General features: G+C 45.6%; 1 protein-coding gene across 1 annotated transcript; it reads left to right on the top strand.

Moving 5' to 3' along the window:
• The first annotated feature begins 1,083 nt into the window (after positions 1-1,083).
• On the top strand, positions 1,084-15,122 carry LOC115105203 (cyclin-dependent kinase 13-like). The gene is given in 15 exon segments (XM_029626935.2): positions 1,084-2,985; positions 7,783-8,012; positions 8,015-8,345; positions 8,450-8,620; positions 8,780-8,919; positions 9,640-9,810; positions 10,011-10,200; positions 10,419-10,475; positions 10,625-10,726; positions 10,862-10,939; positions 11,635-11,751; positions 11,871-12,002; positions 12,585-12,784; positions 12,928-13,380; positions 13,576-15,122. Coding segments are annotated over 15 exon segments (4,200 nt in total). The 5' UTR covers positions 1,084-1,843; the 3' UTR covers positions 14,262-15,122.
• The last annotated feature ends 251 nt before the right edge of the window (positions 15,123-15,373 follow it).

Raw genomic sequence — 15,373 nt, 5'->3', positions numbered from 1 at the left:
GCAGTTGTTGTTACACGTGGTCTGCCACTGCGAGGATGATCAGTTGTCCATCCTGTCTCCCTGAGGCACTGTCTTAGGCGTCTCACAGTACATACATTGTCATTTATTGCCCTGGCCACATCTGCAGTCCTCATGCCTCCTTGCAGCATGCCTAATGCACGTATATATATATACACACACACAGTGGGGAGAACAAGTATTTGATACACTGCCGATTTTGCAGGTGGGATGCACTGTTAAACGCTACATCCCAAGGGGTGCATCCCGTTGTTACAGGTGTCAAGCATGTGGCAGCAGTGTGTAGGAGGGAGGTTCCTAGGTGTGAGAAGTATGCAGAAGGACATGAGACAAAGGAATGTGTAGCATTGGGGAAGGTAGTGGCATGTGTTAATTGTAGGGCTGCCCATAGGGTTGGGATCAGACATTTCCTGTGCGAGAGAGGCAGGTTGATGTTTCCAGGGTTAGAGTAGTGCGGAAGTTGTCATATGCTGAGGAAGTTAAGAAAGTAGAGGAAGATGGGTCAAGGGGGAGGGATCTTAAGAGAAGTGGTGTGAGTATTAGATCTGTACAAGTACAGAGGGTTAAACCAGCAGGTGATATATGTTTCATTAAGATTGATTGGATTTTTTTTTGCATTTATAGCAATGGTTATCAACTGTAGGTAAGGGATGGAATGTAAGTCGCAGACAATTGAGGTTGTGGTGGCAGCTGCAGAGAAGTATTTTGGGTGTGCAAGACTTTACGTCAGAATAGTTACAGGGTGTGTTAAGTGGTGCTGTCCCCTCCTTTCAATCAGTTGGCCTGAGGTATGACTAAATAGATTTAAATAATAGAGAAGGGTGGGTGTTTTGTTATTATTATAAAAATATATGTGTGTGTGTAGTGTTCGATGGTAGGGTATTCGTTTATTCATTTTTTCAAGCAAAGTATGGGGAGTTGTACTCCAGTCTAGTAGGTGGGGTAATGCAACATTTATTGGATGCCAACCACCCTTAAATCTCATCGAAGAAGAAGTAGTATTAGTCGTACTAGTAGCAGCAGCCCTTCAATTTGAAAACTGGAGGGCCCGGTAATCTAACGTTATATTGTTGACGAATTATGTTCGGTGCATATCGGTTATAAAATGTAATTATATAACCAATAAAATTCTAAATATAATATTTGAATTTATATAAATATGTGATAATACGGCTATCCACTAAACTGTCCGTGGATTTTTAAAATAGTTTTGTTTTATTGAATCTGCCGGAGTTGATTTCAACTCCAAGGAGAAAGAAAGCTAGCATAGTTTGATGCGTGCTAGCCACTTCCTTGTTCGTCCAAACTGGATTGTTATGGCAAGCGTAAAGAAATGTCATTACTAAAAAGTTAAATGTTTTTATTTCTTATTTTCAGCACTTTGGGAATATATTTTTAAAGCCGACGTGAGCTGCGATTTTCTACCAAGAAACATTTCCTTTCGAGCAGGAGATATCGGGCCTGCTATACTCAACATGGAATGCAGTTACGAGACACTGCCTAGCTAGCTACAGTTGCTAGCTAGCTCTGGCTAGCTAGATGGCACATCTTTGGAATCTTACAGCCCCGGATTATAATCATTGATTTATTTGTCATATGAAATTAATTTAATCGAGGGAAACAGATTATGGATTTTTTGGGAGATGATGAATGCGATGGATTGTCGTTTGTAATAGCTCACTGCTGGTTACCGTCTGACTAGCTAGTTATATTAACTTGCTAGTTTGCTAGCTAGCCAATTTGTTGCAAATGTTTTGTGTACCAAGGAACATAACACTGAAGACAACCAATGTTACCAAAAGTATATATCACACATTTTTGATAAATGCCTAACTCGGTGGTAATTCGCGAGGGTCGGGGAAGAAGCCCATCCGCACAGAGAAGTGACAGACCGGAGCGACGCAGTAGCGTTAGAACTATAAGCGGTGCTACTCAGCAGCGAGAGAAACACCGGGAGAAGAGGCTGTCGTCTAGTAGAAAGAAACACAGTCACGCTAGGGAGAAAGAACCATGGCATACGCCAGATGAACCAGGCAGTGAGCGGAGAAGCACTCTCGTAAGAGAAGGTGAACCTCGGACTTTGGTGGAATATGACGACGTGAGTTCCCAATCGGAACGCTTTTCTGGGAGCCCTTCACCTAAACCAGAACCGCATGCTCGGGTTTCGGCCGATCGATTTAGCAAAATTGAGTTTACAGACATCAACGGACCGACATCCCGAGAGAGATGGTCTCGAAGAGACCGGGATATAGTGCATCTCAGGAAGGATGAACAAACCAGTGGTTCATCCGAGAGGAATAGACAAGAGAAGGAACCGAAAAGAAAGGAACGCCAGAGCGGTGAGAGGGACTCTTCGAAATCTCGTGGCGGAAGTAGCCTTAGTACCACCAAAAACAACCGAGATAGTGCGAGAAACAGTGACAGCAACGGCAAGAAGACGTCTACAACATTGCCGCCCATGTCTTTGGATAAAAGGGAGTCTAAACGGCACAAAAGTAAGTCACGGTCTGAAAAAGAGGCCCTGACTGCATACAGGGATGCACCACAATCATACCGAGATGACTGTGAAGAACTCGAAGCCTCCAGAAGAAGTCCTGGTTTCAAGGCAGAAAGTCCACATGGGACATCTTATTCCTATGGATACCAGTCTCCCAGTGGTAGTTATAATAAACAGTTTATATGTAGAAGAAGTCCCAGTTATGGGAACAAAAGGCTGTCCCCTAGTTTGACATACTACAGCCGAGATGCTGAGGTCTATGGCGCCTACAACATTTCAAAGTCGCCCAGTTCATACTCAAGCAACAAAAGAAAGCGGTCTCCAATGAGCCCATTCAACAGGCGCAGTTCTCCAAGCTATGGCCGACATAGTCCATTTGAACAGGGAGAACTTGTCTCAAGTCCCTACGGTACCCGTCGGCGATCACGAAGTCCATACCGAAAGTCACTCAGCCCAAGTCCAGTCATAAGGTAAGCAGTCAATCAGATGGTACTGTACCTGTATTAAAGTCAAAGATAACACGCCTGGTATAATTTCAGGTGTCAATCGTCTAACTACCTACCTGACTGTGATTTGGACCAGTGTTTTAGCTTCTCTTGTGTGATCATGTTCAATATTGTGTTTTATGCCCTTGGATTGCTGAGTTAAAAACGTGATGTAAGCTCACTGCACAGCTAGCTTGCAATGTTGCAGATGGAGCCATCCAATCAGTACCCTTTGGGTGGCTCAACCCATTGGAACGTTGTCAAGGAGGCCGGTTACATGTGTTGTGACGCAGAGCATCACTGGTTCGAGTCTAGTATGTACAGTGGAGGAAGCTAAGCTGTTAGCAGCACACTCACCCCCGTTACACATACTTCCTCATTATGTAAATATGATTACACAGAAGGCCTTAGTTTGGAAGAGAGGCCATCTCCTTTTCAAAATGTAAGATGGCATAAGACAACAGAATGCTTTGGCCTACGAAGTGTTGAATTAACTTGGCACATGGAAACGGTGACAGTAATAGCATGCACATTTGGCTTATCAATAGTAAGTAAGCGCTTGACTGGTACTCTCAGTCATGGGGCCGCTAGGTGCTTTAAATGCTGCCTGCCATTGTATCAGTACCCAAATGTACAAGTGCAATGTATCTAGATACGCATTGTAACATGATAAAAAATGTTAGCTAGCTAGTCACTTTGATGTATTCCATACATTCTGACGGATACATTATTTCTGCTGCTTGTCACGTTGTGTGCTGACTTCATCCACAGGAGCCACTGGGAGACACCAGAGTTTCAAAATCTTTTGCTTTGGTTGACTAAAGTTAAGCAACATTGGCTTGAGAGGATTAAATGGGAATGGTTACAAAGTTAATATTTTGAATCATCCATCTTCTTTGTTTTTATTTACTAAAGTTTCAATGTTTGAAATAAGGCTACACAGTGGGACTACACATGCCACCTCAAGGCTCCAGACTGCAAACATTTTAGTCGCACCCTTTGACTTGGCTGTGCGAGTAAAAAATGTCATTGGTTGCATCAGTGAAAGCTGTACATTCTACATGGTCACCTCACTCAAAACTTCCCATTTTTTAGGAGGCTAAAATCCTCATGATTCCAGTAATGAAAGTGTCTGCCTGTCACGGTACCTGTTTCTCTAGGGTCTGCTGCTGTGTCGAGCGAGCCTCTCGCTCCTTTCCCGGGGGGGAAAATGCTCTGATTGTATAATATTTTAAAATCCAATTGCTGGCAGAGCAATGCTTTCCTGTTGACAGCTTTCTGTAGGTATTCTTTTTATTTCTCAGCTCTTAATTTTTAGTTCAGTAGCAGTTATTTACAACTGCAATATTTTATGTTCATGTTTCCATATTAAAGGACCCATAAGCACCAACGTGAAGTAAATAGAAGTATGTCAAATTGGGTGTCAAATGAAAGCTGAGTCTATTTAAAAAAATGTATTAAGGCATATATATACTAGGGGTGTGACAATTTTAAAGTTTGCATTTCCTTCCCATTTAACTTCTGAATATATTGCCATACAGGACTCTGCTGCTGTCGTTTGCATTTCTCTTTCATTTTTCAGGGATTCGATCTTGCAGCCTTTCGTTTACTAGTCCAACGCTCTAACCACAAGGCTACGCTGCCGCCCCGATTGCACGGGCAGGGACGACTCCAACACCATCATTAAGTTTGTCGATGACGCAACAGTGGTACATCACTGGGGCCAAGCTTCCTGCCATCCAGGACCTCTATACCAGGCGGTGTCAGAGGAAGGCCCTAAAAATTGTCAGACTCCAGCCACCCTAGTCATAGACTTCTCTCTGCTACCGCATGGCAAGTGGTACTGGAGTGTCAAGTCTAGGTCCAAGAGGCTTCTACCCCGAAACCATAAGACTCCTGAACATCTAGTCAAATGACTACCCGGGCTATTTGCATTGCCCTTCTCCCCCCTCTCCACACCACTGCTACTCTCTGTTGTCATCTATGCATAGTCACTTTAATCAACTCTACCTACATGTACATACTACCTCAACTAACCGGTGCCCCCCGGACATTGACTCTGTACCGGCACCCCCCTGTATATATATATTTTTTTAACAATTCAACCGCAATAGTACTGTTTGACCATCTTGAGACTCAGGAGCAAGTATACACTTCCCCAAAATAGTCTGAAAATTCTAGAAATCTGGCATTAAATTTGATGTTTTTTTTAAGTGCTTCTTGTTGAATTACAAACACTTTATTAACCCTTAGCCTACAATTTCCACAGTCCCGTGGAAATCGATTTAATAACATCCCCATCAAATCCGTCTGTTTTTAAGATTGGGAGATGTTTTTTGCTTGGGCCACCTCTCAATCCATTGTCTGAAGGTCCCCAGTACAAGCAACAACAACAAAAAATGAATGGAAATATATATATATATATATATATATATGAGATTAATTATGGTTTAATTAGTGAATCTGTTCAATGCGTTTCAATTGGATAATAGCAGTAATGCCAAATTCAGTATTTCATCAAGGGGTGCAGAGTCAATAGCCTTGGTTTCTCAAATGACTGCTTTGCCAGGTTCACCAACTACTTCTGAGTTCAGTGTGTCAAATCGGAGGGCCTGTTGTCCGGACCTCTAGCAGTCTCTATGGGGGTACCACAGGGTTCAATTCTCAGGTCGACTCTCTCTGTATATGTCAATGATGTCTCTCTTGCTGCTGGTGATTCTCTGATCCACCTCTACGCAGACGACACCATTCTGTATACATCTGGCCTTTCCTTGGACACGGTGTTAAACCTCCAAATGAGCATCAATGGTATACAACACTCTGTCCATGGCCTCCAACTACTCTTAAAAGCTTGTAAAACTAAATGCATGCTCTTCAACCGATTGCTGTGCCCGCCCGCCTAGCATCACTACTCTGGACGGTTCTGACTTAGAATATGTGGACAACTACAAATACCTAGGTGTCTGGTTAGACTGTAAACTCCCCTTCCAGAATCACATTAAGCATCTCCAATACAAAATTAAATCTAGAATTGGCTTCCTATTTTGCAACAAAGCCTCCTTCACTCATGCTGCCAAACATACCTTCGTAAAACTGACTATCCTACCGATCCTTGACTTCGGCGATGTCATTTACAAAATAGCTTCCAACACTCTACTCAGAAAATTGAATTTAGTCTATCACAGTGCCATCCGTTTTGTCACCAAAGCCCCATATACTACCATTTACATTTAAGTCATTTAGCAGACGCTCTTATCCAGAGCGACTTACAAATTGGTGCATTCACCTTATGACATCCAGTGGAACAGTAGTGCATCTAAATCTTTTAAGGGGGGGTGAGAGGGATTACTTTATCCTATCCTAGGTATTCCTTAAAGAGGTGGGGTTTCAGGTGTCTCCGGAAGGTGGTGATTGACTCCGCTGTCCTGGCGTCGTGAGGGAGTTTGTTCCACCATTGGGGGGCCAGAGCAGCGAACAGTTTTGACTGGGCTGAGCGGGAACTGTACTTCCTCAGTGGTAGGGAGGCGAGCAGGCCAGAGGTGGATGAACGCAGTGCCCTTGTTTGGGTGTAGGGCCTGATCAGAGCCTACCCACCACTGCGACCTGTATGCTCTTGTTCGCTGGCCCTCACTACATATTAGTTGCCAAACCCACTGGCTCCAGGTCATCTATAAGTCTTTGCTAGGTTAAGCCCCGCCTTATCTCAACTCACTGGTCACCATAGCAGCACCCACCCGTAGCACGCTCTCCAGCAGGTATATTTCACTGGTCATGCCCAAAGCCAACGCCTCCTTTGGCCACCTTTCCTTACAGTTCTCTGCTGCCAATGACTGGAACGAACTGCAAAAACCACTGAAGCTGGAGACCTATATCTCCCTCACTAACGTTAAGCATCAGCTGTCAGAGCAGCTTACCGATCACTGTAAATAACACACCCATCTACCTCATCTCCATATTGTTATTTATTTTTTGCTATTTTGCACCCCAGTATCTCTACTTGCACATCATCATCTGCACATCTGTCACTCTAGTGTTAATACAAAATTGTAATTATTTTGCCACTATTGGCTATTTATTGCCTTACCTCCCTAATCTTACTACATTTGCACACACTGTACATAGACTTCTCTATTGTGTTATTGACTGTACATTTGCTTATCTCATGTGTAACTCTGTGTTGTTTTTGTTGCACTGCTTTGCTTTATCTTGGCCAGGTCACAGTTGTAAATGAGAACTTCTCAACTGGCCTAAATAACTAGTTAAATAAAGGTGAAATAAAATAAAAATGGGTCTTAAAATTCTAAATCAAATAGCTAAATTCTCCTTGGTATGACCATCATTAAACAATTCTATATCTTAGCTTAGAATCTACGTCACCACGCCCAGCATTTTATCCACAACAAGTTAATTTGATGGCAACGCATCTCTTGTGGGGAAAAAGTGCATATTGTTTTCATGCTGATTAAAAAATATATATATATTTGCATAAATCTGTGGCCAATTGGATGGAAACCTGGCTACTCCAAGACATTGGTGTAAATATGAGGTCAAGGGTGGAATCTGGATTGCCTGAGAGAGCTCTGCTTTGTGAAACATATTAGTAGAACTGTTTTACTAGATTGTGATTAAGGTTGTAATGATGCTTTTAATGGCTCTGAATATAAATGTCTATTTCAGTAGTCTGCTAGAATTGCACTAGGTAGAAATTATGCACCTTTTTAATGATAACTTTTCTCCTGTGATAAAGGTTCATCATACAACCTGTGTGTCTCCTTTCTCCAGGCGATCTGGCAAGTCTCGAAGCAGGAGCCCGTATTCCTCCTTGAGGCACTCCCGCTCACGCAGCCGTCACCGCCACTCTTGCTCCCACAGTCGACCTTCCAGCCTCTCCCCCAGCACTCTGACCTTCAAGAGCAGCCTAGCGGCCGAGCTCGGCAAGCAAAAGAAGGCAAAAGCTGCCGAGGCAGCTGCCCGGGCCAAAAGCTCCAGCAACGCCTCCAATTCCACCAAGGGCCCTCTACAGGCTCCCACCAGCCCAGCCCCAAGGCCAACCCCACCATCAAGATGGGCCGGCCCCCTTCCCCGCCACCTCCCGAGAAGGGTCCCAGGACCCCTGTGTTGAGCCAGCCCCAGTCCCCTGCAGACAGGACCTCCAAGAGGAGCACAGAGCCCCATCAGCCCAGCAGGGACAGAGAGCGGCACCCCTCGGAGCAACGGGACAAGAGGAAAGCACCAGCATCTGGACAGGGCAAAGAGAAGGGGCGAGTAGCTGCCCCGACTGCCTCTACACTGACATCTCTACTCCTGCCCCTGCATGTCCTCGAGCACTTAGATGGAGCAGACAGGTAAATGGAACGTAATAGAAATAGCTTTTATTATCGTTTTCATCACTCCACCTCTCTGTGCTGTTCCATAGCCTAACTTCTCATTCTCTTCTTCCCCTGTGCAGCTTGAAGGAGGTCTTACCTTCGATCTCAGGGAAGAAGCCAGCAGAGCATCAGAAGCCCCGCCACCTCCTTGCCGACCTGCCCCTTCCTCCTGAGCTCCCTGGAGGCGGCGCCTCCTCCCCCCACAGCCCATTAAACGAGAAGAAGACCACCACGCTTCACCGCCGGCCCAAGTATGTCTGGGCCCCTTGGCCTTCCGTGTCTGCTCTGTGAAACCATTATACTCACCCTACCTCTTCCATGGCCTATGCTTCTTAATCCTTGAGTTTCTACTGCCTGTTGTTGACCACCACTGCTTGACCTAATCTCTAGTTGGTTTGTTTGTCTCCCAGGATCTGCGGCCCACGTTTTGGGGAGATCAAGGAGACTGAGATAGACTGGGGGAAACGGTGCGTGGACAAGTTTGAGATTATCGGCATCACGGGAGAGGGCACCTACGGCCAGGTGTACAAGGCAAAAGACAAAGACACAGGTGAGGACTACTTAATGCTTTCTTTTGTCAACATTTCATGTAGATCATAGGCTACGCCCTATCTTCCTGGTAGCTCATATTATAATAATTATTTCACTATCAACATTTTAAAGCAAAAACTCGCTCTACTCAAAATTGAAGTCTTTCTATGCCCTGTATATCTATTATGTGTGAACATGTTGTAGCAGGATCAAGGGTGTGGGGTTTCCACATCACCAAGTTCAATAACAAAACAGGCACCACCACTAGCCCAAATGTAATGCAAAGGGGAAGTTTATTAGTGATTTTGGTACACTGGGAAAGAAGGCGGAATTCACCCATCACCTCACAGTACACAAGCCGTTCCGTTTTCCAGGGGTAATCCTCACACTCGGGTTCTCAGCCAATCTGGTCTGGTACATGGAGGGGTAGTCCGACAACCCAGGTCACAATGGGCAATCACACAGATTTTGCTCTCGTTTCTCTCACTCTTCATACCTCTCTTGACTCAGCTCCTCTGCCCCTTTGTGTAGGCTGCTCCCTTCTTAATCCGCAAGCACTCCCTGGCTTAACAATTCAGTCTTGCCTCGTTGGGGCAGGAAGTCCATATAAGGCTTGTGGGTATTTCACTGGCCTGCAAGCTATCGTTCCTCAATTACCACCCCCCTCACCTCTCCCTGCCGTCTGCCACAATGTATTTTATAATATACTCTGCCCTTTATCTCTATCCCCATGGTGTAGCTGAGATGGTGGCCTTGAAGAAGGTGCGTCTGGACAACGAGAAGGAGGGCTTCCCTATCACCGCCATCAGGGAGATCAAGATCCTTCGGCAGCTCAACCACAAGAGCATCATCAACATGAAGGAGATAGTCACCGACAAGGAGGATGCCCTGGACTTCAAGAACGACAAAGGTCCATATGACAAACCCTCTGTATTAGCATGTCCGCACTCCGTTCCCTAAATAGTGCACCACTTTTGACCAGAGCCCTATGGGACCTGGTCAAATGTAGTGCACTATAGGGAAAAGCGTTTGGGACGCAGCCCCATGTGTCTGCATTGTGTTTATCTATGCATCTGTTTCCCTTCTATATGATCCATCCTCCTCCTACAGGTGCATTCTACCTGGTGTTTGAGTATATGGACCATGACCTGATGGGCCTCTTGGAGTCAGGCCTGGTCCACTTCAACGAGAGCCACATCAAGTCCTTCATGAGGCAGCTGCTGGAGGGCCTTGACTACTGCCACAAAAAGAACTTTCTGCACAGGGACATCAAGTGCTCCAACATCCTGCTCAATAACAAGTGAGTGCTCCTCAGGATAGCTAGCCTGCTGATCCCATATCTGTCGGTGCTGTCTTGTCAACTCCTATGGTCATTGTCACGCCAAAGCACAAGCAGATCTGGGACCATGCTAAAGGGTAGCCAACGTCAAAGAACCTGTTTCTATCCACTGCGGTGGCAGTGTCTGACAGAAAGGGTTTGGAGGTCAAGTTAAAGCCGTGTTCTGTTCTCTCCGCCAGGGGTCAAATAAAGCTGGCAGATTTTGGACTGGCTCGACTTTATAACTCTGATGAGAGGTAAGTGTCCCGATATGGCTTACAGTTGATTACTGCCCATAGTTATTGGATTTTCAGATGTATTACTGTATATATGTTTCATCAAACATATAGGTCTCAACTGTGTTTTGTTGTGGATTATATTATTGACACTGATGCATTTGTAATAGCCGCCCGTACACCAACAAGGTGATCACCCTGTGGTACAGACCCCCTGAGCTTTTGCTGGGGGAGGAGAGGTACACGCCTGCCATTGACGTGTGGAGCTGCGGGTAAGAGACATACATTGCGTTGACATTCGGTGTGGTGTTTCACTGGCTTATGAGATTCTTGAACCAAGGACAGATGATTGGTCATGGTTCTATAAAGATGATCATGTATTCATTCTGTTTTTGTCTGAAATCCAGGTGCATTCTGGGGGAGCTGTTCACAAAGAAGCCCATTTTCCAAGCCAACCAGGAGCTTGCCCAGTTAGAGCTGATCAGGTACGTTGTGGTCAGAGGAAACGGGTACTATAAATCTGTCATTGTCTTATTCTCAGTATTCGTTTAAAGATTCACTATTAAGAAATTGCTCTGTTGTCATTTCCTGGTTGCTAAAATTCTAAAAGTTCGCCGAATTTCAGTATGTGACAAAACAAGAAAATAAAGAGTAGAGTAGAGCAGGGCTCTCCAATCGTGTTCCTGGAGAGCAACAGTCCAGTAGGTTTTTTACGCCAACCCTAATCTAGCGCACCTGACTCTAATAACTAGCTGATTGATAAGCTGACTCAGGTTAGTTACAACTGGGGTTGGAGCGAAAACCTATAGGAACAGGGTTGGAGAGCCCTGGTGTAGAGAATCATTCTACCATCTAAACTGCTGTGAAATATATTTTCCATAACCAAAAATATTGTATTTTCAGCTGTTTGAAGCTGGTGTACAAAACTGAAAGTAAAAGACGCAAAAACAAAACTTAAAAACAAGAAGCATAGAAATGGCACACACAGAACAGATCTACCACTTCTTAGATTTGCTTTCAATGATTGACAGATCTATAACTCACATTTCTATGTGAATTTTGTTAGGTCGCCCAAAAATGTACATATTGCAGCTTTAACTGTCTATCTCGTTTGACAGTGTTCCCAAATGGGGCACATTACTGAACTCTAGCCCAAACTGATGGCTTCTCTCCCTTCCAGTCGTATCTGTGGCAGCCCCTGCCCCGCCGTGTGGCCAGACGTCATCAAGCTGCCCTACTTCAACACCATGAAACCAAAGAAACAGTACCGGCGGCGGCTCAGAGAGGAGTATGCTTTGTGAGTCAATCATCTTGTTTGAATTCAGTAAATGGGTTCGTCATTGACGTATGAAAATAATACATAGCATTATTCTTTGGCCGTGTTTGACTAATCACTTGGTCTTTCTCTCTGGTCAGTATTCCACCCTCAGCCCTGGACCTGTTTGACCACATGATGTCGCTGGACCCCAGCAAGCGCTGCGCGGCCGAGGCGGCGCTAAGCAGTGAATTCCTCAAAGATGTGGACCCAACCAAGATGCCCCCACCAGAGTATGTTTGGGAAAAGCCGTTACACCTCAGTGTCTGTGATCCGTCACTGTAGAATTGTACACTACCGTTCAAAAGTTTGGGGGCACTTAGAAATGTTCTTGTTTTTTAAAGAAAAGCACAAAAAAAATCCATTAAAATAACATCAAATTGATCAGAAATCCAGTGTAGACATTGTTAATGTTGTAAATGAATATTGTAGCTGGAAACGGCAGATTTATTTTAATGGAATATCTATATAGGCGTACAGAGGCCCATTTACAGCAACTATCACCCCTATGTTCCAATGGCACGTTGTGTTAGCTAATCCATGTTTATCATTTTAAAAAGCTAATTGATCATTAGAAAACCCTTTTGTAATTGTTAGCACAGCTGAAAACTGTTCTGATTTAAAGAAGCAATAAAACTGGCCTTTAGACTAGTTGAGTATCTGGAGCATCAGCATTTGTGTGTTCAATTACAGGCTCAAAATAGCCAGAAACAAAGCACTTTCTTCTGAAACATTGTCCTTCTGAGAAATGAAGGCTATTCCATGCGAGAAATTGCAAAGAATCTGAAGATCTTGTCCCCATTGCTCCTTTCCAGTCTCCCCCTGTGGCAGGACTGCCATGAGTTGTGGAGTAAGAAGCGGCGGAAACAGAAGCAAATGCCAGAGGAGCTGTCAGCTCCCAAGGCCCCCCGTAAGGAGCTGGGGCTGGGAGATGACAGTCGTAGCAACACCCCCCAGGGCTTCCCTCCACCCGGGGGGCTCAAAGCCCAGACTGTGGCTGCCTCGGCCCTACTGGGTGAGTGACTGTGTCTCTAGTCTAGTACTGCAAAGTCAACCCACCATACTTGCCTCATGCCTTGTCAGTTACACACTAACAACAACTTGGAGTGAATTAATAGTTACTTTTTAGTAAATCATGTTTTCCTTTGTCTCCCGTAGACCCAAAAGGTCCCAACTGCCAGCTGACCCAGGAACAGCTGGCGGTCCTCCTCAAGCTGCTTGGCCAGTCTAAGAGCACTGTCAACGCAGCCCAGATCGCTAAGGTCAATTCTGAGACACTGCAGCAGCTCTCCAAGGTCCTGCCACCGGCGCCCTCTGACTCCAACCAGCCCCCAGAGCCACCCACTCCGCCCAAGCCCCCTCTGCTGGGTGGAGCGCCCCCCATGCCCAAGCTCCCATCACCACCTCCCTCGTCGGTTTCGCAGGGAAAGCCTGAAGGTGAAGCATCGTCAGCCACCCAGACGGCGGTCACCATGCTGCTGGCCCAGCTCCTCCAGGCCCAACAGAGGCAAGAGGCCAGGGACGAGGCAGTCGGCAGAAACCCACTAGCAGGACGGCCTCCGCCACCCCCTGAGCCCAAGCAGCCCCTAGAGCCCATCCCTGTCTCACCAGGTAACTACACTCATATATATATATATATATATATATATATATATGACATTTTGCTAGTTGTGACTGTTGTGACCATCCAGTAGGCTTATCTGGCTCTAATTTCTGTACACAATGAATTTAATGTTGGATAGAACTCCAACTAGAACTATCCCTTTGCATTGAATTAACATCATGTCTTGTGCGTTTCCCCCTTAGTGTCTGAGGGGAGTGGAGTTTCCTCCAGACCCATCCTACCCCCTGACCAGAGACCTCCTGAACCTCCAGAGCCCCCTCCCTGCTGCGAGGACCTGGACTACCGGCAGAAGATGGAGCCCAAGACTGGCCACCTGCCGCCCATGCTGATCTCAGGTGAGGGAGGAAGGTTCCCGAAGCAAGTTTACTCACCACACCCCGGCGCAGAAGGACCGGGCTATGGGGGTGACTACAGCCGCCCACCCCCTCCACCCTTCCCTCCTGCAGGTTTTGGCAACAGCTACATGGGCCACATGCTGGGGGGCGGCCTGCCCCCCCACGCCCTGAGGGAGGTGTTCACCAGCAGCGCTCCAACCCCCGGCTCGTCCTCAGCTGCCGGGTCCCTGGCCCCCTCACTCCAGGAGCCCTACCCTTCAGGCACAGGGGGAGGTAGAGGTGGCAGTAGCATGGTGTTCAGCGGGGACAAAGACCACCGTTTTGAGTACAATCAAAGCCACTCCTTGCTTGTGGAAGGGCAGGTCAACCCCACCAACATCCAGCTCTACAACCATGCCACACCTCCCCCGCCCATCCCACCTCTGGGCCAGTCCTGGGGCTCCCCTTCCCAGGCCGGGGCCCCATCTATGCCCCTTGGCTTCAACACAAATGTGAACTCAACAGCCATCCGAGGGCGAGGCCTCCCCTTCTGATTGGCTGTGGCATAGTGAACGGGGCGGGGTGTGATGATGGAAACACCCCAGACTTGAGGACTCAAAAGAAACTGAGCCCCAAACTCTCAGGCTGACCAGAGGGATCTGGAAATGTGCACCTGATTTGTAATAATTTTTAAAAGAAATCTGTGTCAAGCATTGTAGTCCTAATTTATCTGGAATGTGGGGTATGTTGCAGAAGGAGGGGGCTTTTCCTGCTCGTAACATTTTGTATTTTTTTTGGTAATCTATTCTACTTCTGTCTTTTAAATTAAACACACCTTTTTCAAGTGTACCAGGCTAGGTATGCGTTTTAAATATGTACTTTAGCCGTTCTTTAATTACTCCCGAGCAGACTAATTAATTTTTTTTTGCACTACTGACTAAAGAAGGCGAGAACAATTTAGGTATGAAATGAATGAAGTGCTATATCTGCACAAATATAAAAATACCAGTTATGTAGTTTTTGGGGGTTAAGAATATGTAGCAACCAGGAGGTCTCAGTTGATAAGGCTTCTCTGGGCTTGTTTTTGATGAAAGGTTCAAGTGTTATTGTCACATCCACAAGTACAGTGACTTGCAAGCTCTACCCAACAGTGAAGAGATCATTGGTTCCAGAAAGACTGGTAGCACTTGGGTGAATGCAGTAAAACTGATAGCTACTGAATGACTTGATGGAAGGCTGTGTTCACTTTAAATTACACAAGCCCTCTGCCAATTGCCATTGTAAAATCATATGTAAAACAAAAAGAGATGTAACCCAAGTTAAAAAAGGAGACAAGCAACTGTCCTTTTGTACTAAAATGTGATTTTTTTTTTTTTCCCATTTGGCAAATGTTTATTAAAAAAATGTCAACAATGCTTTCTTTGAGTGTACTTTTTTGATGAACGATAGTCATGAGGTATCATCGGTTTCTCTAAACACAGAGTTGCAACATCGCAGGATTTACGTGAACGCTTGCTAAACAGACCAGGCCGGGGTTTGAGAAGACAGTGGGGAAAGTGAAAAATTCATCCCTTTCTCAGTCTAAAGGCACAACCTAGATTCCAGTCAATGTATTAAGTCATTGAACATGTTATTACTACAACCTTGTGAAAGTGACTATCATTTT

The sequence above is a fragment of the Oncorhynchus nerka genome, linkage group LG22, assembly GCF_034236695.1.
Source record: "Oncorhynchus nerka isolate Pitt River linkage group LG22, Oner_Uvic_2.0, whole genome shotgun sequence".
In the NCBI taxonomy this organism is placed as follows: Eukaryota; Metazoa; Chordata; class Actinopteri; order Salmoniformes; family Salmonidae; genus Oncorhynchus; species Oncorhynchus nerka.
The sequence above is the reverse complement of the archived record's forward strand: the minus strand, read 5'-3'. Positions and strand labels throughout refer to the sequence as shown.